Source organism: Triturus cristatus, chromosome 3_1 (assembly GCF_964204655.1).
Source record: "Triturus cristatus chromosome 3_1, aTriCri1.1, whole genome shotgun sequence".
Lineage (NCBI taxonomy): Eukaryota > Metazoa > Chordata > Amphibia > Caudata > Salamandridae > Triturus > Triturus cristatus.
Genome location: NC_140583.1, coordinates 256,476,277 through 256,502,787, shown reverse-complemented (window position 1 = coordinate 256,502,787; position 26,511 = coordinate 256,476,277). Strand labels below are relative to the sequence as shown.

Genomic DNA, 26,511 nt, shown 5'->3' with positions numbered 1-26,511 from the left:
GTTGTAGATATACATAGTCCCATAAGACAAATGTGCCTACAGACATGTTACAACAAGCAACGTTGTTCAGGAAGCTGTTGGGCCCTCAATCTGAACAAAAACATGAGCTAAAGGCAAACATGTTGTATTGATCTCAAACAATCATATTGCTATATTGCTCTCTGGCACTGAAGAAAACTTTGTGTTGATATGCTCTTAAGAAAGAGCAGCTAGCCATAACTCATAGTAAAGTCTGCCAGTTGCTAAAGTGACCTGACATTGCCCCCTTGATATATGCAGGAATTAGTGGAAGAAAAAATACGAATGATCAGACTAATGGACCAAGCCTGCCTGAAAACCCCTGTAGGAAAAACCTTAGGTCTTGGCTAACGCAGACTTTAAATGGCCAATCGGTCTGCGTTCGCTAAGAAAGAAGGTAATAAGTAAACAACGAAGGAAGAAAACAAAGGACAAAACAAATAAGGCCAGAAAGTAGTAAGGAAAGAAGGAAAAGTAAAAGGAAAGAGCAATAAGGAAAGGGAAACAAGATAAAGAAAGGAGGAAAGATTAAAGGATGGTTTAAAAAAAGAAGCAAGGAGAAGTGAAAAGGGAAAGTAAAGAAAGGGAAAAGAAAAAGGAAATAAAGGAAATAAGGACAGAAAGAAGGAATGTCAGACAGGGTTGCAAAGACAGAGCACCCTCTAGAGCTTATATACGGAGTACGTGTGAGCTGCTGATATGGGGTGAAAAAACATGAATCAGATAAACTAAGGAATTCACAAAAGCATTGGCAGGAGACAGGAACTGATAACGCTGGAATGTGCCCTGGTGGGAAGCCTCCTGTTTTCACATCAAGCTCTACAAAGGCAGCACTAAAGTAACAAGTAAAAACAAAAATACTGCTGCCGAAGGGAACTACCTCCTGTGTAGATGTCCTCCTTGTGAAAGGGATAAGTACAGTCTTTTCAGTAGTTACTTTAGAAACCAGTCATAAAATATTCACAACATTCTTCTATAAAAAAATTGTACAATATAAAATCATACATGCATCATAATTATGAAAAAATAAACATAGTATCAAACATACTTTTCAAATGAGTCAAGTCAAAAAGGCTTTTATTCGGTTAGTATAAATACAACCACATAAGCTGAACACACAATGATACATATTAAAAATGTAAGACACATATTTGACTTAATTACAACTAATGATAAATCACTGAGCCGGGACCAGTATCTTGCACGGACTGAAAAAGAACCATACATAAATACACATCAATAAAAATCCGACAAATGTCATTTTTTAAAAATTGTTACATGTTGCACAGTGGACTAGGAATCGAACAAATTATAAACTCCACTTACAGATAGTGATATGTGCATAGTACAAAGTTTAGGTATGGAAAATTGTTATTCAAGAAGCAAAAATTCACTAATCTAAGAAACATTCCATACCAAGAATAAAGTGACATGTGCCTAGGTGTGAAATCCATGACATGATAAAAGGCACCCCCATGCCATAATAAAACTAATGCACAAGTTCAAGTGTATCAGAATAACCTTGCACTAGTTTATTACAAATATATGTAAATTATCATGGGTGGACATGAGTATCTATGGCACCACAAAATAGTCATAATAACTTATACACGTATACATGATAGCCATTGTAGAACACGTTGCACAATTCATAAAACTATGGATTTCCTGGCAGCTCTACACTTCAGAATAAAAGATGCAACATAGAAGCAGACGTCTGGGCTTTGGAGGGAACATAATAAGTTCATTGCGTCAGCTGTAGAACGAATATTGTATTTTAAAAGGATAGGTTTCAAATAAAACTTCCTTAAAAAGACATAAAATTTACAAAATAGCAGGAAATGGCAGCAACTTTGTTTAGAAACGTTGTCACATGGGCAGTTTGAATTGGAACCTGCCCCTATAACAGGGAAGGAAACAAGATGGTGTACAATGCCTAGTCTTAAACGTACTAAAACAAAACGGTGCGATTTAATAGTCACATCCACCAAATACGACTGTAGCCCACTCTTAAGGCTAAGCTGCCTATAAAAGACAGAGGTTTTTTGAGACCGAAATAGCTGACTTCTTTCTTCCATCTTATACAGTATGAACGTGTCTTTAATTTCCTTCTTCGAAAGGGGTATTATATACTCTGAATGAATGTTAATTCCAAACAGAGTATTAAACCAAGAAGTAATGTAATTTAGCCACGGAATACGATGACATAAATCTAGCTTAAGGCAGTCTTTAATTACAGACTGTGTGAATGCAGTTTCCTTCTTGTGCCATATTGCACGCCATAATAGTAGAGGGCGTACTGCAGCCAGGTCAGAAATATAATTGAGGCCAGTTTCCTGGTGAATCAAATCTGTGGAGGCTGCAGCCGGGACACATAACAGGCGTTTGAGGAAGCTGTTTTCATTTATCTGGAGTTGGGCAGTGGAGGAGTAACCCCATAATCCAGCTCCATATAGAGCTGAAGAAACGCATCTCGCATTATATATGGTGACCATGTCCTTTATTCTATAGTCCCCTATTTTCGTTGCAAAACGAAAAATACCATTAGAATTCCTATTTACTTTATGTCCAATATTTACTTGCTCATTAGTCCATTTACCGTTGCCATCAAAATTAATACCTAAATAACAGAATGTTTTAACAGCTTGGATCTTTGAGCCTTCTAGGAAAAAGGAGCATGGTGACTTTGATTTTTTACCACAAGTCATTGTAAAAGTCTTGGATTTATTAATCAATAATTTCCTGCCATTTATAAAATGAGTAAAAGCGTCAATAAGACGTTGTAAGCCCAAAGGGGTGCGGGAAATTAGGACCGCGTCGTCCGCGTATAACAATACTGAGACGACCATATTGTCAATTTTGGGAGCATCAGCTGAAATATTGTTTAAAAATGAAGCAATTTGATTAATAAAGAGAGAGAATAAAAAAGGTGCCATAACACATCCTTGCCTTATACCTCTACGCACGGTGAACAAGGGAGTTCGCTCGCCAGTGGGCCCATAGCGTACACTGCAAGAGAGTTTGTCATAAAGTCTTGCTAGAAAGAATACTATCTCCTCCGGTGCACCAAGGTCAAGCAATACTGGCCAAAGGAGCGAGTGGTCCACCAAATCAAATGCACTGCTCAAATCAGCGAAACATAAAAACAAGTTACCTCCTTTCACTGTGGTATATTTATTAATAAGCAAATCCAGATTAAGACATTGCTCGATAGTCCCAATGCCTTTCCTGAACCCATATTGAACTGGGGTTAGAATGTCTGAATCTGCAGCCCAGTCTTCCAATCTTTTTAATAGTACCCTACTTAGTACTTTAATTGAAGAATCTAACAATGAAATAGGGCGGTAATTACATGCTTCGGATTGAGAACCCTTCTTGTATAGAGGGACAATCAATGATTCTGCCCAAGATTTTGGAAAATCCCCCTCAGATGCAGCATTAAAAATTCTTGTCAGGATTGGTGCCCATAGATCTATTTCGGCTTTATATAAGTCGATCGGGACACCGTCCGGGCCTGGTGCCTTGCCCCCTTTACTATTTGCCATCCCTTCCCGCACCTCATCGACGCCAATCATCAGTGGCACAAATGGCCAAATAGAATTATTTAATAAAAACTGATCTAAAAAAACCTTATCTGGATTAAAAATATTAGAAAAATGTTCTATCCATTCCGTGCAATTAACATGGGACGTCAGCTCAGGGATATGATCATCCTTTAAAAAGGGACTATTTATAATTTCCCAAAATAATTTTATATTTCCGGTTTCACTTGCGAAGCCTAGCTTATCCCAGGCATCTGATCTCATCGCCTTTTTATGGACAAGGACAGCTTGTTTATAAGCATATCGTAATTTACGGACTAAAGTTTTGTCACGGGGTTTGGACTTTAAAGCTAACTTTAAGTTAGTTAATATCTCCGTGCATTCAGAATTGAACCACTTCTTACCATCATGTTTTGGGCCTTTGGATTTCCGGGTTAAAACATCGCTTATCACCTTATTAATATTAGTGAATTCCATACAAAGTTTACCAGAGGTAACCTCATCCCTTAGACAGTAATTAATGCTGTCCCTACAACTATTTACCACAACCGATTGGATCTTATGTGGGTCTACACCATCCCATTTGATTCTCATTCCATTCGGTCTGATGGGTAGAATATCAGTAATTGTGGAATCAGTATTAGTCAATTTGTTACCCCATGCCAACAGGACTATGGAAATACTATTGTGGTCACTAACCACCTGTTCAGTTATCCAAAGGTCCACATAGGGACTATTCCTAGTTAATAAGATGTGATCAATATTACTGTTTGCATCTCGGCCAGTGAATGATGGACATTTAATATGGCCCTTTCTCTCTGTGCAATCCAGTAGCTCAAGGTCAAGTTTGGCCATTAGAGCATTAAGGGTCATGCCATAGTCACAATGAAGGAAATGTATCATATCGTCCTTAGTCCCTACAGTGGATGAATAAGAGTTCATATAACCACATGAGTTAATAAATGTGGTGGGACAAGCTTGGATATTAAAATCACCCACCCACACAACAACAGTCAACTTAGGTGAGATATTTAATACATTATCCAATTCTTTTTCCAGTGAAACTAAGCAAGCTCCCCTATCCCTGCGAAAGTTATTATAAAAATTAATTAGAACCAGATCCTTTCCAACAGGGAATGTTAGGCGCAAAACTTGACTAAAACTGTCAATTCTAGAGTAAGAGATAACTTTACATCCAATCAGTTTAGTTGAGATAAGCAACAATAGTCCTCCCTTAGCTCTTCCCATTGGAGAAGGTATCGCATCAACACAATATGAGGTGTATCCTTCCACAGTGACACAATCTGTACACCATGTTTCTTGGAAACAAATTATGTCACTTCCACGGTTAATAAAATCCAGCCAAAATGTAGTACCTAATTTGCTTCCAAGACCTGCGATGTTCCAGGTGGTTAATGAATACCCTTCTGGGATCTTGGCGATCTTATCATTGTACCCGTTTGTTGGTACTTCCAAATTCACGATGGGCTCGCTAAGTATGCTAGCTGTTAAAATATCAGGCGCACTAGAGTCATTTATAACCAGTGACCCATTCGTTATAATAGGTTCCTGACAATTGGTAATGACTTCACTTTGCCTCATAAATATGTTGGGGTTCGCCATATTCCCCTTATCTGAATTTCCCACTATGTTATCTAGTGAAGTTCCGTGTCAATCGTTATCCTCCAATTGTGACAGACATTGAAACCTATTATAGAGTGGTAAAGGGGAGAACACAGAACTACCCACAGGTCCCATAGGCAGCCACTTGTTCCTAACGTGAGGTGCCCTATGGCCAAAAACTGAATTGTTAAAGACAGGGAATTTATAAAAATAGGCAAGTGGCAAGAGGGTAGTATTATATTCCCAACTAGAAGGCGGAGGGGCTCTAGATAAAACTTTATGAACCCAAAAAGGTGATCCAAAATTAATAATGACGCAGTCCCCTTCAAAACCTTTAGATGTAGGGCCTATCCAACCCACTCTTTGAGTAAGCAAGATCTGGTCAGCATCTAGGATTGAGAACCCACAATTCTTGCTTAACCAATAAAGGGTTTTGTTTTTAAGAGAAGCATTTGTTTCCAATTGCCCTTTCCGTAATCTGGGGATGTTACACAAAACTGCGACATATGCTCCGCACTCGGGTGGCAGGTTCATAACAGGAGGGACATTATTACTTTTAAAATCATCAAATTGACGAGTGCCCCTTAACTGATCTGTTGCTGAGCCTCCATGTTTCTCGGTGCCTTCCATAAAGGTGACAGCTTTTTCCTGCGGAGCTATACCATTTTCTTCATGATTCCCCTGAGCAGTCAAATTACAACTGTTGTTGTTAGTGCTATGGGGTAAAGTACTAGGGGCTGAATGTTGGATGACTGGGCCACTTGGTTTGTCCTTAACACCCACAGTCATACGTGGAACAGCTTCAGATGCAGGTTTATTTATAGTAGGTTCCATTTGCGGGGTAACCAGTAACGATTGGGTAGACTTAAATAAGTGGGGGATTTGTGTTAAGTGTTGTTCGATGGAATCCATCCGTACTTCTAAATCACATATTGTCTAAAATGGGCCCTATGCGTGTCGAAAATAAAGATTCCATCTTCTCCCAAAAACCCTCCTTGCCAACCATATGTACGATATCATCACACTGGACAACAGGAGCATTTGGCTGAGTTACAGGTAACGCCCCCTTACGGCCAAATAGGTTACCTGCCTTTTTAGAATAATTCCTGCAGGTTTTGCCCCTTTGTTAATGTGCGGGCTGAATTTTCTCTATGTGCTTTAACTTGCTTTTGGCCTTTTGCCCTCTAGTTCTAACCGGTGAAGTAGCAACATTAGTTGTTGCTGAGTCTGAAACATTAGGTGACAAATGGGTAATACTACCATCTAGATCAATGTCATTAGGTGGTTGAAAATCTGTACTTAAGTCCTGTCCCTGAAGATCCGGGGTAGTCGAAAGTCTGCTTACCCTGGGTGACAAATCAGGTTGTACAATATGAGCCACTGTAGAAGATTCAGTACTTTTACGAGGGCCTGGTAATCCAATATAGGAGGTCAACAGCATAGAATCGCAGGAATTAGCCACGGTAGTAGATGAATCAACCGGCAATACAGGAGGGGCACATCCAATAGGGAGTGAGAGGCGTCTTTCAGTGGTCTCTATTGCTGATACAACAACCCCGATGGTTTTCTGTAACATGCGGTCTATGGCTGTTAGACTTGGGAGAGGGGTATTAATAGATGTATTCTGTCTGGTATTAGGCCGGATGGGTCCATTAGTGGGCACCGTTTTCCCCATCCTCATAAGCAAACCAGAACTCTCAAGTGCAAACGCGAGTAGATGTTTTCCACCCAATCTTACCTACACAGCAAGTCCATCTAATTGGAAGATCAAAGGGGTTGGCCCAGTCCGGCCTCCGTCAGCCCCTTGACGGCCACAGACGGCCCGCCCTTTGCCCGGGCTTAGCCAGGCGCTGCCCGCACGCGGACCCGCGAGGCGGGGGCTCACGTTGCTTTTAAGCGCCTCCAGGCGCGAGAATACAGGAGGCGGGTTCAGGTTCCGCTTCCTGTCCGCTGCAAAGGATCCTGGGAAGGGTAGTCCCCCTCCGCACAGCGGCCGCGTTGAGGATGGCGGCGGCGGGAGGGAGACAACGAAGGTCGCGAAACTGCACCCAGGGAATCTGGCAGGTGAGACAGAGCGTGTTGGCCTCGAATGCAGGTTAAAATGTCGCCCGCTTTGTCAGGGGCTCACGTTGCTTTTAAGCGCCTCCAGGCGCGAGAATACAGGAGGCGGGTTCAGGTTCCGCTTCCTGTCCGCTGCAAAGGATCCTGGGAAGGGTAGTCCCCCTCCGCACAGCGGCCGCGTTGAGGATGGCGGCGGCGGGAGGGAGACAACGAAGGTCGCGAAACTGCACCCAGGGAATCTGGCAGGTGAGACAGAGCGTGTTGGCCTCGAATGCAGGTTAAAATGTCCTATAAAAGCAAACTCATTTAGTGATAGGGGCAAATTGGATTATGAACCCATGACCTAATCCATCAACTTTTATTCAGTTCAATTTATAGTATCTATAACATTCCATAAAGATCACTTATGTTACCAACCTACACAATAGTGGACAAGATCTTAGATTCTAAAACGCCAGGCACAAAGCAAGTATGGTCTAAAATGTAAACAAGCATTTGCAATGCAAATAGGTCTCGCATTTGTGAGTTAGAGCTATTGACATTGTAAATGGCAATGTTTTTTACCTACACGCTTTATTTTTGGAGTGAATGTATGTAGTGTGCAAAATCCCTTGGAAAGGTCCTGCTCTTCGTAATAAATATATTGAAAGACGCAAAGTGTGGATTGTGTCCATTGCTTGGCACATACCTCATGGGTGAAGTGTCGCCACACATGCACACCGTGGTGCTTTACTAATGCGAAACTGATTAATAAAAGTAGTGCTTATAGACTAACCAACGCGATCGGAGCATGTGAATCTGAATCCCGGCTTCTTTCATCTTCTAGACTATTTGACGCTCTCCTGCGTCTTGGTTATCCCCCAAACACTGGAAGGCAATGAAGTTTGCCAAAGGGGCGGGGAGCAGGGGGGTACATGAAAAGGTATTCATTGCCTAGTTGTCAAAGGTCGCCCGGTGCCATTAGCTAAAAGAGTGCAGATTTCATTAAGATATTAAGAGTACTTTACTCGCATCTATGGGAAAATCTACATTAACTGAACAAAATGCCAGAATGCATGTCAGTTTTAACAGTATTTTAGACCGTACTGGTAGCTTAGTTTCATTGCATGTATTTACTTTTTTTACACAGCATCCAAAGTAGGTTACCTAACCCCAAAGCCCCGAGTTGTTAAATGACCCATAGAAGGGAGTGTTTTACAGCTGAGCAAATGTGTCCAAAGGTAATTTTGGTAGTGCCACGGCATGATCGGCCAATGAGGTATACGATGAGCAGGTATTCAACTACACGTTCAAAACGGTAGTGGCTGTTTGTACACAACCACCTCTCTAAATGTGTTTATTAACACAGAGCTTCATCTACCAGACAGTGCTCACAGAGGGGCAACTAAAGCACAGAACAAAATGTATTAATTTATCCAGAGTGTGAAGGCATTCAGAAGGCTTAGATGCCTGCCCGGAGAGGCTATGGATCCCAGCGCTTCTACAGACTGCCGTGCTTCTCTGCACCAGCAGGGCACAGCTCAGAATTTGCCGCTTGTGCTAAGAATAGGTGAGGGGGTGAGGTTGGGGCATGAGGGAGTTGCCGGCAGATTCCCAGTTTAAATTTGAAAGTGATGATTCTGACGTGAGGCAATGGAGACTGACTTGGTCTGTACCAGTCTAGGTCTCTACCATCTACCTGTACTCACTATCTATCATGTATCCATTCATCTTTATTAGAGGTGCGCGAGCCAATATATTAACAGGTAGAGCCAGCTGGAGACGAGCCAAGCGTATACGAGCCAGTGGGCGAGCCGTGAAAATTATCAGCATGTTAATCATACAGTAAACATGTAAATGTGTGATAAGGTCTCCTCAGAATTCAAAAAAGTGCATTTCTTTGGCGCGTCACCTCAGTACACAAGATTATAGCACTGAATTGAGAGAAAGTTATTAAAAGTGCTTGCTTTAAGCATGAATTAACAATGCCGCTACTCCCGCCAGACAATGCCATTTGTGAACTAAGAGAAGTCAGTTGCCATGCATACCCAGAGTGTTGCCTAGACACATCATATTTAGTGTAACATTAACATCTAGATAAACACGAGAAGTTTTTGTACAGCACGCATCTTTAACTCGCATATTTCAAGGTGGCAATAATAAAGATGAAAACGGAAGTGCCAGCAGACAAAAATACACAAACTGGAGTGGTGGGGGAGGGTGAGAAGTCAGACTGAGGGAGGGTGGGGTGGGGAGACAGGGAAGAATAGTGTTAGGAGTAAAGGGGCAATAGCCGTGGAAGGCCACAAATGATGAATGATGAGGGACTAACAAGCCTCAAACCAATCGAAAGGCAGCATTTAATACAAAAGCCAATGGGCAGAGAGTGGGCAGAGCTTCCACGAAGCTTCCACACAACAGTATATACTGCATGTGTCAAAAAGCGATGGCAGCGCATTAACGCTGCAACGCTAGGTGACACCTAAAAGAAAATATTTTCAGGAGTAAAGGGTCCAATAGCCGTGGAAGGATACAAATGATTATTGTGGGACTAACAAGCCTCAAACCAATTGGAAGGCAGCATTTAAGACAAGCCAATGGGCAGAGCTTCCACAAAGCTTCCACTCTACAGTATATACTGCATGCCTCGCAAAGCGATGGCAGCACATTTGTGCTGCAACGCTAGGCGAGACCTAAAGACTAGCTATTTCGTGGTCACATCTGAACAGTCGCAGAGCTTCTGCTGGCTGCGTGAATGATGCATGTAGACATGCAGTCATTATCCACCTTTTTCTAATCTGTGCATAAAGCGGGCAAAATAGTTTTGGAAAAGACAAAGGTTCATACAAGGCCAATCGGTCCCAAGAGACTCCTTAAAAACAAGATTATTAAGAATGGTGGGAATACACTATTCAGTAAATGTTCAAAGTGACAAACTCTACAAAGGGATTCTTTTTGGAGAAAACAGTTACATTTATTCAACAATATTGGTTATTTAGATTTGAAGATCCAGTGCTCAGACATGAAAAAGGGCGTGAAGTGGTGAGAGAAGAAAAATAAAATACTTCGCATTGAGATCGGAAAAAACTTCTTGCTCCAAATTAAGAATAAATGAAGTTTTTTGTTGTAAGGAGGTCGACGGCGTAGCTATCTCAAGAAATTGAGATCTTCATCAGGACATGAGATGTGAGCAATAGGTATTTCAAAGGAGCCCGCTGGAGAGCAGTGTCAGTCACGGGCTGGTCATAATAATCAGTCTAGTCAAAGAGATAGCCGCGTGGTAAGTTGTGGCAGACTAAAAACATCGGGGATTGAACCCAATGAGTAGTACATAATGAAGAACAAAGCAGTACCTTCTCTATTGTACTGCTATTTCCGTTCTTTATGGCAGCAATTAATGCTGTTTTAGCCTATGTGCAGTTCCCATGATACAAAAGCTGATCTTTCCGCCTAAGGGAGACTGTTTGACAGACTACAATCAATCAAAGCCATTTATAAAGCGCACTACTCACCCGGAGGGTCTCAAGGCGCTGGGGGGGGGGGGGGGGGTGCCGCTACTGCTCGAACAGCCAGGTCTTGAGCTTCTTCCTGAAGGAGAGGTGGTCTTGGGTCAGGCGCAGGTCGGTCAGGAGGGAGTTCCAGGTCTTGGCGGCCAGGTAGGAGAAGGACCTTCCTCCTGTTGTCGCTCTTCGGATGCGGGGGACGGCGGCGAGGGCGTGGCTGGTTGATCGGAGATGGCGTTTGGGAGCGTAGAAGTTGAGGCGGTTGTTGAGGTAGCTCGGGCCTTGGTCGTGTAGGGCTTTGTGTGCGTGGGTGAGGAGACGGAAGGGGATTCTCTTGTTGACGGGGAGCCAGTGCAGGTCTCTCAGATGTCCGGAGATGTGGCTGCTTCGGGGGATGTCGAGGATGAGTCTGGCTGAGGCGTTCTGTATCCGCTGGAGTCTCTTCTGGAGCTTGGCGGTGGTTCCGGCGTAGAGGGCGTTGCCGTAGTCCAGTCGGCTGGTGACAAGGGCCTGGGTGACCGTCTTCCTGGTCTCGGTGGGGATCCACTGGAAGATCTTCCGTAGCATGCGCAGGATGTTGCAACAGGACGAGGAGACGGCGTTGACTTGTCTGGTCATGGAGAGGGAGGAGTCCAGGATGAAGCCCAGGTTTCGTGCGTGGTCTGTCGGTTTGGGTGCGGTGCCCAGGGCGGGGGGCCACCATAAGTCGTCCCAGGCCGAGGGCAAGGAGCCCAGGATGAGGACTTCCGTCTTGTCTGAGTTCAGTTTCAGGCAGCTGGTCATCATCCACTCGGCTACGTCTTTCATCCCTTCGTGGAGGTTGGCTCTGGCGGCGGCGGGGTCGTTGGTCAGGGAGAGGATCAGCTGGGTGTCGTCGGCGTAGGAGATGATGTTGAGGTTGTGTTGGCGTGCGATGGCCACAAGGGGGCTCATGTAGACGTTGAAGAGGGTGGGGCTGAGTGAGGATCCTTGAGGGACGCCGCAGATGACTTCGGTGGCCTCTGACTTGTACGGTGGTAGGCGGACTCTGTGTACTTCCGTCGAGGAAGGAGATGATCCATTCCAGTGCCTTCTCCTGGATTCCGACGTTGCTGAGGCGCTGCACTAGGGTGCGGTGGCAGACAGTGTCGAATGCCGCGGAGAGGTCTAGGAGGATGAGGTCCGCTGTTTCTCCGTTGTCCAGCAGGGCTCGGATGTCATCGGTGGCAGCGATGAGGGCGGTCTCGGTGCTGTGGTTGGCTCGGAAGCCAGACTGAGGGGTCGAGGGATCCATTCGTCTCGAGGAAGGCGGCCAGCTGCTTGTTGACGGTCCTCGATGACTTTTGCTGGAAACGGGAGGAGCGAGATGGGGCGGTAATTCTTGAGTTCGGTGGGGTCCGCTGTTGGTTTCTTTAGTAGAGCGCTGAGTTCGGCGTGCTTCCAGCTCTCAGGGAAGGTGGCGGTGTCGAAGGAGGTGTTGATGATGTCCCGCAGGTGGGGTGCGATGACAGCGTTGGCCTTGTTGAATACGTGGTGAGGGCAGGGGGTCGGTCGGAGATCCGGAGTGGATAGAGTTAATCGTGCGGATGGTGTCTTCTGTGTTGATCGGGGTCCAGGCGCGCAGGGTGGTGGTGGGGGGCGTTGGTGCGGTCGTGGGGGGCGTTTTGTGGGATGAAGCTGTTGTGTATGTCAGCGATCTTGTTGTGGAAGTAGGAGGTGAGGGAGTTGCAGAGGTCTTGCGATGGGGTGATGTTTCCGGCGTTGGGGTTGGAGAGCTCTTTCACGATGTTGGAGTTCCTTGCAGTTGTGTGCGTTGTTGTCCAGCTGGTCCTTGAATGCAGTTTTCTTGGTGGCGTGGATTAGTTGATGGTGCTTCCGGGTGGCGAGCTTGAGGGTGGTCATGTTGTCCGGTGTTGGCTCCCTTCTCCAGGCTTTCTCGAGGGCTCGGCAGTTCTTCTTGGAGCTCTTGAGTTCGTCGGTGAACCATGGGGCCTTCTTGCTGCCGGGTCTGCTGGGCGGGGTCCTCAGTGGGGCGAGTTCGTCCACGCAGGTGCTGATCCACTTCGTGAGGTTGTCGGCGGCCTGGCTAGGGTTCGCTGAGCTGGCTGGAGGGTGCTGGCTCAGGGAAGCGGCGAGCTGGTCGGCTGTGATCTTGTTCCAGCTTCTTCGAGCATCCTGTTGCTGGTGGTGGTGGATCGTGGTTCTTCTGAAGGTGAAGTGGACGCAGCTGTGGTCCGTCCAGTGGAGTCCAGTGGCGTGGCTGAAGGCGATGTCTTTGCTGGATGAGAAGACGGCGTCGAGTGAGTGTCCGGCGAGGTGGGTGGGGGTGGACACCAGCTGCTTGAGTCCGAGGTTGGCGAGGTGGTCAAGCAGGGTGGTGGTGTTGCGGTCGTTGTTGTTCTCCAGGTGGAAGTTGATGTCCCCCAGGAGGATGTACTCAGCGGAGGGGAGGGCGTGCGGGCTGATGAAGTCGGCGATGTCTTCGCTGAATGGTGTGCGTGGTCCCGGGGGGTCGGTAGATCAGGGTGCCTCCGAGGGTGGTCTTAGGGTCGGTGTGGATCTGGAAGTGTAGGTGTTCGGCGGTAGTCAGGGTGTCGTCGGTGTTGGTCGTGATGCGGATGGTGTTCTAGTGGACGATGGCGATGCCTCCTCCAGTCTGGTTGTCGCGATCTTGTATCCCTCTGGGATGGCGATGTCGGGCGCTGAGGAGTCGTTCATCCAGGTTTCCGTGAGGAAGGCAACGTCTGGAGATGTGGTGTCGAGGAGGTTCCAGAGTTCGATGGCGTGTCTGTGGACGGAGCGGGTGTTGAGCAGGATGCACTTGAGGTGGTTGCTGCTGGTGTTCGGCTTGGCGGGTGCTGGTGCGGGGCAGGTCCGGATGCAGGTGAACTTGCAGGCGTGGCAGCTGAAGGGTCCGTGGGTGCGTCTCGGGGTGGCTTGGTAGCATCCCGGGGTTCGGCCGGTGTTGAGTGCGTTGAGGGTGGTGGCGTCGTACGTCTGGCGGGTGGGCTGGGGTCCTCGGGGGCCAGGGGTTCGGGCGCGGGCCAGACACGGACGGGCGCAGACGGGCTTACCTTTGGCGCACCTTCGGCGCACAATCGGCGCGCCCGCTGCGCGTTGGCCACTACCATATGAGGAGAGTGGGGGGGCGGGGAGAGGGAGGGGCAGCTGGGAGGGGGAGCGGGGTGGCGAATGGGGAGGGCGAGCGAGGGAAGGGGCGGGGCCGCAGGGGGGCAGCGGCAGGGAGGTGGTGGGAAACGCGGCCCGGGCTGGGCGAGGGAGGGGGGGGAGCACAGGGGGCTGGGGCAAGACGGCAGGAAAAAACGAAAAGGCGGCGAAGCAAGCTGGTGGCAGGGGGCACAGGAGATCCGCAGACCAAGCGGATCCGGCGGTCGGGGCACAGCAGAGGGCACAGGGCACAGCAGAGGGCAGAGGTGGCACCAGGGGACGGGCTCACTCACGGGGAGTGTGCTCGGGGGGTGACCTGTCCGGAGGGACAGAGGTCACTGCACCTCACTGGCAGCAACGGGCTTTAAGTAGTACAGAAATAGCTCTTGATGGCTAAAGATGTGAGAAACTAAACTTTTTTGTTTAATCATTACTAGCAGAATCCACCCAAAGTGAGGATAGTTTGAGCAACCTTGTATAAATACCGGCTAAGGACTTCTCATCTGTAACTACATAAGGACATTTAATCAGCCTATTGTCATTTTTGGTAACTATGGACAGAGCCAAAGTACCAATATGGTGTCAAATAAGGAAAGTCAACTAACTTTGGAGAGGGGGATGTAGACTTACAACTAGAGCGGTCGACTTTGAAGCTGGAGAACTGTTCGAGTTTCGGCAACAACGCTCAACATCCTGTGATTGAGCAAATCACTTAACCCCTTCGCTGCTGCGGACATTCCGCTGCAGCGCTGGGGGAGGGGCAGGGGGGCAGCGCGGTGGGCCTGTGCTCATGACGGAGCCGCTCCGTCATGAGCCACAGTTGAGCTGTGCTCATGACGGAACGGTTCCGTCATGACTCCGCCCATTTGCATTGTCCCCCCGCACAGGCGGGGAAACAGCGCCGCGCAGGCGGAGCGGCCGCCAACGGGCGTGTCATGACGGAACCGTTCCGTCATGAGCACAGCTCAACCGTGGCTCATGACGGAACGGTTCCGTCATGAGCGGGGAAGGGGTTCATCTCCCCGTGGCCAACAAAAATGAATGTTGATCTGTCATTAAAATGGTGCTCATGTAAAGCGCTCCGATACCAGATTTCTCGGGTCTAGTTCGTGCTATATAAAAATAAAAAAGTAAAAATAACCAATGCATTGCGATCACTATCATGTCTGTCTATAACAGCCATATCATAGATTTTGGGCCACAGATCAAGATAGACCATTATGTTATCTACCTTACTTTGTACATTCACTCTTAAAAGGTGAAGGTTGCATCGATATCAGAAAGCTATAGGCACAGACACCTTGAGTGAGTGTAAGAGACAGTACTTGTTGACCAACCTTTGTGCATTGAGTAAGAGGAGGTATCTACAAATTTTTCTACCTCAAGCAAGCTCTTCCTCTTGGAAAAGATTCTATAGGTAATCTATTGGTTCATAGGTTACGTTATGATCTCCTGCGATAAGGTAGTGCCCTCTCTGAATTCTCAAGAAAGTGAGTCAGTCAATATTGCGGCAGACTCCTGGTTCCAATTACTAAAGCAGTTCTATATGTTGATTAACCTTACTGCAAACGTCCCCTTTATGGACATTAGGTCAAGACCTAATTGGTCAGATGATTCAATGTTCAGCCTGGCAATTTTGCAGGCTAAGTTTGCCTTGACCCAAATAAGTAGCCTTCCAGTGGAACTACCTGTAGTCGATGGTCTAGCATGGACACTATAATCAGTGTATCCCACCTTGTGGATTAGTTCAGTTACCCAGGTTCCCTGGAACAGGCATATATGACTGCCAAGAGTATGCAGAAATCAAATGGTTCTGAGGAAAGGATTATGTCAGCCTAAAGGTAAACGGTTACTGTCAGCCAATGCATTGCATGATTACGAATTATGGTATGATTAATAACAGTCTAGGGCTGCAATGTGGCAGAAATGTCTCAAAAGCAATGAAATGCCAATGAAAAGTAAAAAGAAAAAAAACACTTAATTTAGTTAGCATGAGTACCACTAGTTATAATAGATTAGCTAATTTAGAAAGCTTCAAATATTTAAAGGAATAATAATTTTTCAATATATTTGGAGGAAATTGAAAGAACATTATCTTTGACGTATTAAGAGGAAATAGGGAGCCTCCGAGGAAACTGCCTCTAATCCAGACACCCTGAGACTGAACATCCAACTGATACTTGGTAGCAAACCCGAATATTACCAAGCCTGAGAAATGGTCTTTTGCATTTTATCACTAGTGAGGACAGATGCACCCAAGTCCTAGGAGTTCATATCATTCTCCCTTCAATGTGGCAAAAATCTTAATTTAGGCAACCATCTTACTACCAGTGCAGCGTATTAGAACTATATTCCCATTGCATGGCACCTTTCTAGATTTTTAAAACATTATGTACATAATTAACTATTGCTCCACCGTCCTAGTCAAATCAGAAATGATTTAATCCCAAATTAGTTTCACAAATCTCTCATGCCCAGAACTTAGTCACTTCATTTCCATGGTGTCTACTTGACTCCCCCCCCCCCCCCCCCCCGATGCTAGTCAGAGAAACTCACCCAGCTCACTAACGGGAGACCGATTAAAAGAGTTCCATAAAAATAGACCATGAACTCCTCTCCAACCCAGTCACTAAACCTACACACCATAGAATAACTCTGTAGATACCATCTCCTTATTAGCCCGTATTACTCCCCAACAGTGCACGACATAGGAACTCTACATCAACCACAATTGACTAGTAACCTGCTTCATACCCTTCTCGATCAGTCACTTACCTACCACCATTCCCATCTCAAATCCCCCTGCCACAAATCTTCAGTACCCCTCCAGATTACCCACTGTAATTCCCCATCGCTGTTGCTCACTTCCTTGCAACCTGTATATTCACCACAATTATTTTACTTCAAACATTAGACCCATTAAAGGGGTCAATTAGCGTTTTGCGGTTCTGACAACTGTCAAAAATTGTCAGATGCTCTGGCTGCCATACTTAAGGCATATACTCAATACACATTGAATACATGGGATACACACCAAATAGAGCAGAGGGGGCAGCTGCCAAATTCTAAATGACCCCTATTATTATCTTATGTGCAAAGTTTAATTGATAATTGTATTCAGTTGCATTCTTTTATGGTCCATAGTGACCGAAATAAAGATTTGGAATGAAATGACCCCTAAGAGGTCACCTGTGGGATTATAGTATTTTAATTTTAGCTACTTGCTAGTAAGGTCTTAAAAAAAAAAAAACTTACCCAGAAGTGCAACCTCCTCTACTTTGTGGGGCGGAGCACATGGGAAGCTTGAACATGAACGTCATAAATGAAGCCACTTAACCCCTCATCTAGAACATCCTCTTCAGATAAATTACCTCAGTTTGGAGAATTTCAAGGGGGCTGCCAGAATTATTCAGGGATGCAGCAAAACCCATTCCCAAAGCCAGGAATGAAATGGACACCTGTTCTGGTTCCAGATTCTTTGGTGAGAGACCTACAAAAATAAAAGTGCATTAACAAGATCATATGGGGGGGAGGGGGGGGGGGGAGGAGGACACAATATAGCATGAAAACATCACACCCCCAAAAACGTCCCACATTATAAACCATCTTTGGAGCATCAAATTGCTATTTATTTGGGTCACCACCTATCAGAGAAAATCCTCATTCATGCTTTGACTTCATGTACATTTTCAATTGAACCATTCCAATAAGCCGCAAACATCAAAGTCATCATTCATCAGTATTTCACATTGATGAAGTCAAAAACCCTAGACAAAGTGAAACTCATCCTCTAAAATGTGGAGGCCAGATCATACCATGTGAATTATTTTGTATATGGTCTATCAGTAGATGACCACTGAAAAACATGAAAGTTAATCTGCACCAGATTTCTGGGAGTCCAACAAGAGGCGCAAGACAAAACTACATGGCGCATAAACTCTCCAAAGAATACGTTTTTGCTCTAAGGGAAATCGTGCAAACCTCCAGATCAGGAGATTATATTTTTTGTTACTCTGTGTGGCTCTAATAGGTTTGCTACATTCTGCAGCAATGAGCAGACTATATATTGAATATGAACTTTTGTTCCAGCGAATGTGTTCACTGAATAACCAATCCGATGGACTGGTACTTTATTCCTTACCATAGAACTTCCCCCAGGAGTCGCTCTGGATCTGGAGATTTTCTATTCAGTAGTACCCCTGCCTATCATTCGGTGGAATCTGTCGACTCCACGTCCCTTGTCTGCATCGTGGGCGCCCGGGAGGACATTGCTGGACCTACATATACACCCCCGATGAAGGCTGAAGTCATTTTTATTTTTCTGCGCTAGCCTAAGATCAGTTCCAGAGAGGCTACCCCTTAGCTATTTTTTTGCGTAGTCTTTTTTGACTAGTCAGCTTCTTTATTAGAGTCTTCCTTCGACATACCAGGAGTTGGACGTCACAACTTCAAGCCTTGCGGTTCCCATCATCCAGCGATGTCAGACGGATCTGCGCCCCGTGTGCCTTCAGTGTCTGGAGCGCAACCATGATCTAAAGTTGTGCTCGGAGTGCTGAGCCATGAACCTGAAGGCTATGGGGGAGCAGTCCTGAAAGCTGCTGGAGGGCCGGCGCTCAGCTCCGTGTCACTCCTGTTCGAGGGAAAGGTCTCAAGAACTGTCATTGAGAAACCGGACTGGCAAATGGACCTGGGTGATGCCAGTGGTCTGGGTCCATCCCCAGACACTGGTTTGCTTTCTCCCCCTACAGTGGATATGGAGGAGGGAGCTTTTTATGCTGTGGTGGTGTGGAGGGCATGCTGAGGTCCTCGTCCTCCAGCTCCCTAAGGTTGCAGTCAAGACGAACCTGCTGACCCACGTGCCTCAGCCTGCGGCTTCCGCTTTTGAACCCCTTTTGCCATTCAATGAAGTCATCACAGGCGTCCTTCTGGGCACTTGGTCCAAAACCAGCTCAGGGGCTCCTGTGGATAGGACTATAGCCCACTGCCACCTGCCCAGGCGACCCACTGTTCCTGACCAAACACTCCCCTAAGAGCTTGGTAGTCCAAGCCTCATCAACAAAAGGTGCATTTCCTTCTGCTCCCATGGATAGGGAATCCCAGAAGCTGGATGTTCTCTTCCTCCAGCTTGGCATTGCGTTGGTGCCGCAAGCCTCTTGGGCTGATACTCCCATACTATCTGGGAAACATTCGCACAGGTGCTGCCTCAGTGCCCAGAGGTGGCCCAGGCCATTCTCTCTCAAGCCGTTACAGATGGGAGAGATGCAGCCAAATTCAGCATAAGATGAGGACTGGGTACCACGGACTCACTGGGCAGAACGACTGCCACATCATTAGCGGTTAGACACTACATCGGATTGAGGACTTCTGGCTTTTTGGGGATGTCCAGCCTTCTATGATGGCCATGCCCCTTGATGGCACTTGCCTTTTCAGCGACAAGTCAGACTCAGCGCTTGCACGCTTCAAGGATCCTCGAGCTACGGAGGATCCTTGGGTCTCGTGGATACTCATCCACCTTAGCCTGCCTTTCGTCTCTTGTGGCTACAGAAGGGGCACCCAACCATGTCCTGTCAAGCCCAGTCAGACTGATGCAAACTGTCCATCCTTTGCCTGGCCTGGGACCCAGCGGCCTTGTTCTATGAGCCAGTCCACCCCCCCCCCCCCCCGTGTCACTGCCTCCAAACTTTCATAGTCCGAAATTTTAGGCCCATCACCAGTCAGTCTGAGGCAGGATCCACCAGGACCTCCACTAGATATTCCATCATGTCAGACAGGTGGCTTCTGCAACTAGTCCAAAGGGGCTACTCCCTCTCCTTCGAGACTACCCATCCCTCCTTGCCACCTTTACACGATTGCATGTCGGAGGATCATTAGGCACTTCTCTGCCAGAAAGCAGCTCACTTGAACAAGGGAGCTATAGAGGGGGTCCCGTGCCAGAAGTAGCTTGTGGTTTTTATTTACGCTACTTTCTGGTAACCAAGAAGTACAAACCCTGCATCCTATACTAGACCTCCGAGCCCTCAACTTCTGCCTCCAGAAGAAAAAGTTCAAAATGCTCAAACGACCAAGTTCAGTCTGCACTCAACCCAAGAGACTGGATGGTGGTGTGAAAATAAGCATCCTGCAATTCCAACATCACCATCCTGCCAGCCCACAGATGTCCCCTTCAGTTTATGGTGGGCCATAAGCATTTTCAGTTCACTGTGCTCCTTTTGCCTTACCAGTGCCCCTTGGGTGTTCAAAAAGGTGGTGGTGGGGGTCACAGATCAGGGGGTACCAGTCTTCCCCTCACCCCCCCCCCCCCCGCACCCCGCCAACTGGCTGTTGAAAAGAGACACGGCCCAGGCTGTTGTCCCAGACTACAGCAGACCTTCTGCATTCACGAAGGTTCACTATCAACGTGCTAAAGTCACACCAGACTCCCTCTTAGATGCTCCCCTTCATTGGGGCGGGTTTGGACATAGTGCGGTTTCAGGCCTTTACTCCCGAGCAGCAATTCCAGGTTATTTGGGCTAGGATGTTTCAGCCTCTATCCTGGATTTCGGCGAGAATGACTGAAGCTGCTGGGCCTCATGGCCTTATGCATCCTGCTGGTGGATTATGCCAGATTGCATATACGGGCTCTGAAGTGGGACCTGAAGTTCCAGTGGGCACAGCATCAGGGGACTCTTTCCGACTATGTCCAGATCTCAGAGGGAACTGCACTCCCACTGCAATGACTGCTAATGAGCCAAGATTGGGTCAGAGGCAGATCCCTCTCCCTTCCCCAACCATTTCAAACGGTGGTGACTGATGCGCCACTTCTGGCATGGGGCAGCTATCTGGGAGAGGTGAAGATCAGAGGTGTCTAGTCTGTCAGAGTACGGTTTCCATATCAACCTTTGGGAGCTCTGGGTGATCAGACTTTTACTGAAAGCATTTTTTCCTGCTCAAGGAGAAAGTGGTGCAGGTGTTCACTGACAACACCATTGCCATGTGGTACTGCAACAAAGAGGGAGGGGGGGGGGGGGGGGGGGGGAGGTGTGGACCCTTTGTCAAGAGCGTCTCTGGAACATCAGGACATAACCCTGGCGGTTCAACACCGGTCTGGTTCTCTGAACGCCAGGATGGATGTACTCCGCTGTCTGTGCCGAATAGGCCTCTTTTTCCCCCACACCGCATATCACAACCGCGTTGTAACAACGCATACCATTACCCAGCAAGTCGCAACAACTTGCGGAGGGGGGTGCTGGATGTTGGAATAGTATAATTTACTATTCCAACTACAGTCTGTGCAGACACTAGGGAAGGTGTTAGATATTAAATCCAACACCTTCTCCCCTCTCCGCAATTCGTTGGAACGACTGGGGTGGTAATGGTATGCGTTGTTACAACACGGTCGTAACGACTGCGTTGTAACATGCGGGGTGAGGGATGCGTTGTAAGGGGTGTTTACAGTCTGTGCCTAGTTGATCACACAATGGCATCTCCAACCCAGAGGTGGCGCAAGGTCTCTTTCAGCGGTGGGGAGAATCTGGTTCGATCAGTTTGCCTCTGAAGAGAACAAGCAATGTCAGCAATATTGGGCGTTGGAGTTTCCCCAAGCGGCCCTCGCTCAGCGATGCTTTTTGCCGCGAGTGGAGCATCAGCATCCAGTATGCCTTTCGGACTGTACCACTTCTGCCCAGAGTGCTCTAGAAGATCAAGCACGATTGGGCTCAAGCCACTCGTGTAGCTCTGGATTGGGCAAAGAGTTTCATACCACGACCTTCCGAGTATGGCCATCGATCCTCCGATCAGACTGCCCTTTCGGGAGAATCTTCTGTCACTGCAACATGGGAGAGATCTTTACCAGAACCTGTCCAGTCTCCACCTCCTTGCATGGAGATTGAGGATCGGCAGTTGACCGCTTTCAAACTACCACCCAAAGTCGGATGTTATCTTGGCAGCCAGACGTCCCTCCACTAAAACAGTATACAACTGCAGATGGAAAACATTTGTAGCATGGTGCACAGCATAGACTGTTGATCCCCTTTCTGCTCCTGTTTCTCAAGTCCTTTTGTACATTCTTCAGTCCAGCAGGGAACGGCTTTGGGCAATCTTAAAGGATATCTTGCAGCCATCTCTGGTTTTCCTCATCTGCCAGATAAGACTTCTTTATTCAAATCTCCTATCGTTAGATTCTTTAAAGGCCTTACTCATCTGTTCCCTCCATCTCCTTTCGTAATGCACTAATGGGACTTGGATCTAATTCTCATTTTTCTTATGTGTGCTTCCTTCAAGCCTCTTCATAACTGTTCCCTCAGTTTGCTGAGTGTTAAAACAGTCCTCCTTGGTCGCATCACCTCTGCTCGCAGGGTAAGAGCTGCAGGCTTTATCTTCTAATCCCCCTGTTCTATCTGTCTATCTGAATAAAGTAGTTCTTTGGACAAAGCCTTCATTCCTTCCTAAGGTCATCACGCCTTTTAATGTGGGACAATACCTCACTCTGCTCACCTTTTACCCACCCCTGCATCCCTCCAAGGATGAGGAGAGACTCCACCGCCTTGACCCAAAACGTGCATGGTCTTTATCTTGATCGTACAAAAGACTTCGAGGTGGATGATCAACTCTTCGTTGGCTATGTTGGTGCCAAGAAAGGACAGGCAGTTCAAAAATGGACCATTTCCCTCTGCATCAAAATATGCGATGCTTTGGCAAACGTCCCTCCAGTGGGGTTACGTGCTCATTCCACCAGATCGACAAATCACAGCTTTAGCATGTGGAGCTCCACCCCTTGACATCTGTCAGGCAGTAACGCGAGCATCCTTGCACACCTTTACCAGACACTACTGCCTAGACAAAGTCCGTAAGGACAGGTACTTTTCCCATTCAGTCCTCCAGGACTTTGAGAAGATCTTGGTTCACAGACCCTCCTCCTGCAATGGTATTGCTGGTGTATCTATTCCAAGGTAAGGCATCTACAAATAACAGTATCAGATGAACAAGTTAGTTACCTTCAGTAACGAAGTATCTGGTAGAGACATAGGTTAGTAACTTGTTCTTTTAGATTAAAACATGCATGAACTGCTTGGGCAAAGTAGTAGTATTTCATTTGAAGGTTTCTTTATAATAAGTAGAAGTGGTCGTTTATACAAGACTGTCTTCGTTTGTCACATACTTTGTTATTTGCTTTGACACAAGTTATGATTGTTTATAGGTTAGTGTGCTATTCTGTCCTCATTGCCTTGGTTTATGAATTGTTCTATGAGATGTAAATAAATATACATTTTTATAAAGATTGTTCAACTATTCATGAAAGGGAACTGAAATGAGTAGGTTTCTACTTACCTAAATCAATGTCTGAACCTCAAATGGTTTAACACCTATACATAACTAACATAACTCTATACAAGAGAATTCTCCTGAAGAATATCTTGTTACCTTTCTTTATACTGGAGCAAGATAGTCAGATAGCCTTTGAAAGGTATTGCATTATCTGATCCATCCTGGGACAAATATCTCGACAGCTCAATTCTCAGAGGCAGTGGAGGAATGTTTTGGGGTCGAACATGTGCAACGTCGTAGTGGTCAAGCGGAGCCAAGTAAGCATGTTCATGGCCTCTATGTCTGCTGCATCTGCAATCCAAGTCTAGAAATACTTTACTACACTGAAAAACTGGCACCTTTTCTCAATGAAAATTACCAGCCATTTGTTCAGGTTTAGAACACCTGCAAAGCAAGCAGCTAGTATAATAGAATGGGGTTAAAATTCTGTATTTTTCAGCATTGCCTTTCCGCACCGGTTGGCTGTAATAATGCAATAGGTACAGTCTAGGTTCCGATATAAGACTTCTGATCTTGTATTTACAGCTTTAAATGCACTGTTCAAAGGATTAAAATACCAAACTTTAATAATTCTCTTTTTTGTTTTAACCAGACGAGGCACATAAAAATATCAGGCATGTCAGTAAAATAGTGACCAAGAAATAACTAGCTAAGAAAAGTGTATTGCTTCTTGTGGTCGAGATGCTGTGTTGCATTTCTCGCCACCATTCAAAGTGCTTTATGGCTTCCTCCGGTGCCAGTAAGCCATAGCACTGGTAGGGGCTTTTTTCTTTTTTTCCAACTTTAGCAAGGTCCAAGGTAACCAATATCAAACTCTAGGTTTTCAGCTAGAGGTCAATTGCATAAAAGTGTTGGCTTGATGAACTTTAAGCTGTGCTCTAATGGGGATGCAGAGTACTGCTGAGACCACCAAAAGTTTAAATTAGGCCCAGAGCTCCCCTTTAGCAGTGAGCATCCATCCTAGGACTAAAGTCAGATTCGGATTCCTTTGAAATATCAGGCAATACTTATGTGCCTGCAGGTCTATGGCACTATATAAATATGATGCTCTGACGAAAACCTAAGGGCTTGCTCAGCAGTTGCTTATGAACATTTTATTTAACCAGTCTGTCATCTACTTTTGAGGTCATGCCTTTGCATATGTCAATTAAAATATACATCTTGCACAGATGTATCACTCATGTTTGGCATGGTACACCCCGTGTATTGCCATCTATTTTACATTATTTGAGGACTCGCCGTCCAGGGATGCTCTAGTCGTAACTGAATGTTTAAATGTTGAAAAACTGCAATAAATTTTTTTTTAAAACAAGTCCGTAATCTACAATTGGTTATCAATTGTAGGTTATCAATTGTCCACACTTGGGATGCAGGTTGTGTTTTTACACCTTTAGGGAGGGCAGATCACTCTTGTGGTGCATTTTCGCAACAATCCCACAATCTCAAAATTGGGAACTCAAATACTACAATTTCCCCAAGGAATTGTGTGCCATCAGTACTTGCTGACTTTGTGCCATTACAGCAGTGGCTGGATATGTAAAACTGCTCCCCTTTTCCACATGCCACCTGGCAGGGTCCAGGAGCAGCGCTACACCGGTCTACCACAATCCACGGTCGCTGATCCTCCAGCTGGGCGAAGCTCTGCCAGATGCATTCGGACTCAGACTTTACAATCTCCTGTCCCCAAGACGTACTGCAGGACCTGGTGACCCGTCATGACTGTCCCTGCCCCTTGCTCTCCAACATGTATGCTCCTCCAACATGTATGCTCCTCCAACATGTATGCTCCTCCAACATGTATGCTCCTCCAACATGTATGCTCCTCCAACATGTATGCTTCTCCCTTCAGTTCAGACACTTCATGGAAGAGTCTCATCCACCCCCGCCCCCCCACCCACCCCCCCCCATTTCTACTTCCTCTGACAATCGTTAAAGAGTCCTGCTCCATCGGATTCTTAAAATCAGCCTAGCCTTAACCACCTAAAGCTTCCCAAGACGATACTCCTTTGCTCTTTAAGGCTTTGCCACCTTTTGGGAACATACGCTACCAGGTTTTGCGCATGAAAGTTTATTCCCATTGCTAAAATCTAAAACCACTCTGGGTCTACCATAAGGTGATAGAGCTTACATCCTACGCCCTCCCTCACCCAAATAAAATTCATCAGCTGGTGTCCATATCTCAAACCATTGCCAATTCTTCTTCGTGTTAGAGATATCAGCCACTAAGGGAACTTCGTATTTTCCTCTTGCTCAGCAAGTTACTCCTTGAGAGGAGATGCAGTGAAATGGTTAGGTTGATGCATGGTTTCAGGTGACCTGGGTTCGAATGCTGGCTCCGACACTTAGTCACATTGTGGGATCCTGGCCAAAAGATGCACCCTTTTCCACATCCGAGTTATCCAGGCTGCCAAAACTGGCCACACGGAGGGCTAAAATGCTAACATACAAGTACAATGAACGATGAACACCCATACATACGATACATAAATTGCCCAAAGGCAATTAATAGAATACGAACCGCATGGCGTTGGAAATCGATGCAGTTATATGCTCTACTGCAGTATACATTTCTAATGTTTATACTCCGGTGCTTCAGGGCGGACACAAATTACATTGCCTAGTGCTATCTGCTAGCACTAAGATACACACAAGTGGTATAGGTGGGCATTAGTGCTTCACTCACACTCATTCTTGAGCAGAGGCCTATTATATCATAAATATCCAGAAGCGCGGGAAACAGCCAATCAGCAGCTAGGGAATCTTTTCAGAGATCCAGTCATGGTAGGAAGGCTCCTGCATTCACCATTATGTCACATTTGGGGCCATGAAAAAATGTCAGACAAGTAAAATATGCAGGTAGGGCAACTTAGAAAATGAAACAAGTATCGTATTTAATATGCATCTGCACTGGCTTAACCGATGGCAGACATTCAGACCTAAAAAGAAAAAACCTCGAGGGACAATGAGGTCAGAACTTTAGATGAAGTAGAAAGACTTTGATTTAACATGGAGCAATGACGCATGGTGCATTTGTAGAGCTGGCGGTCACTAGATTGAACCAGATCCAAATGACGTACATATTCATTTCTAGTACAACTACTTTATTTGGTATTTTAAGGACTCAATGTTGATTGAATAAGGAATTAGTCTTTGTTTGAAAATGGCAGTTTTACAGATTGCGCCTTAATCAAGATGTTTATACTGAATCAAATGATCAAGAGAAGCCCAGTTTATATTAATGCTTATCATTTTAAAAACGCCGATTTTCATCAGTAACGTATTGTGAGCTCATTTTTTGGAGGGTGGGGGAGGGGGGGGGGGGAGGGGGAGTTTCC

The 26,511-nt window shown here is 46.2% G+C and overlaps 1 protein-coding gene and 1 long non-coding RNA gene across 4 annotated transcripts in view; one reads left to right on the top strand and one right to left on the bottom strand.

Moving 5' to 3' along the window:
- The window catches only part of LOC146860053 (uncharacterized), a 206,664-nt gene that overhangs the window by 36,803 nt on the left and 143,350 nt on the right, over positions 1–26,511 (top strand). The window lies entirely within an intron of this gene.
- LOC146860054 (uncharacterized) overlaps positions 1–26,511 on the bottom strand; it is a 300,404-nt gene that overhangs the window by 136,777 nt on the left and 137,116 nt on the right. For all 3 annotated transcript variants that reach the window (XM_085643828.1, XM_085643827.1, XM_085643829.1), the window contains one exon: positions 17,245–17,363. In XM_085643828.1, coding sequence (XP_085499954.1) covers positions 17,245–17,363 — 119 coding nt within the window. The remainder of the gene's footprint in view (positions 1–17,244; positions 17,364–26,511) is intronic.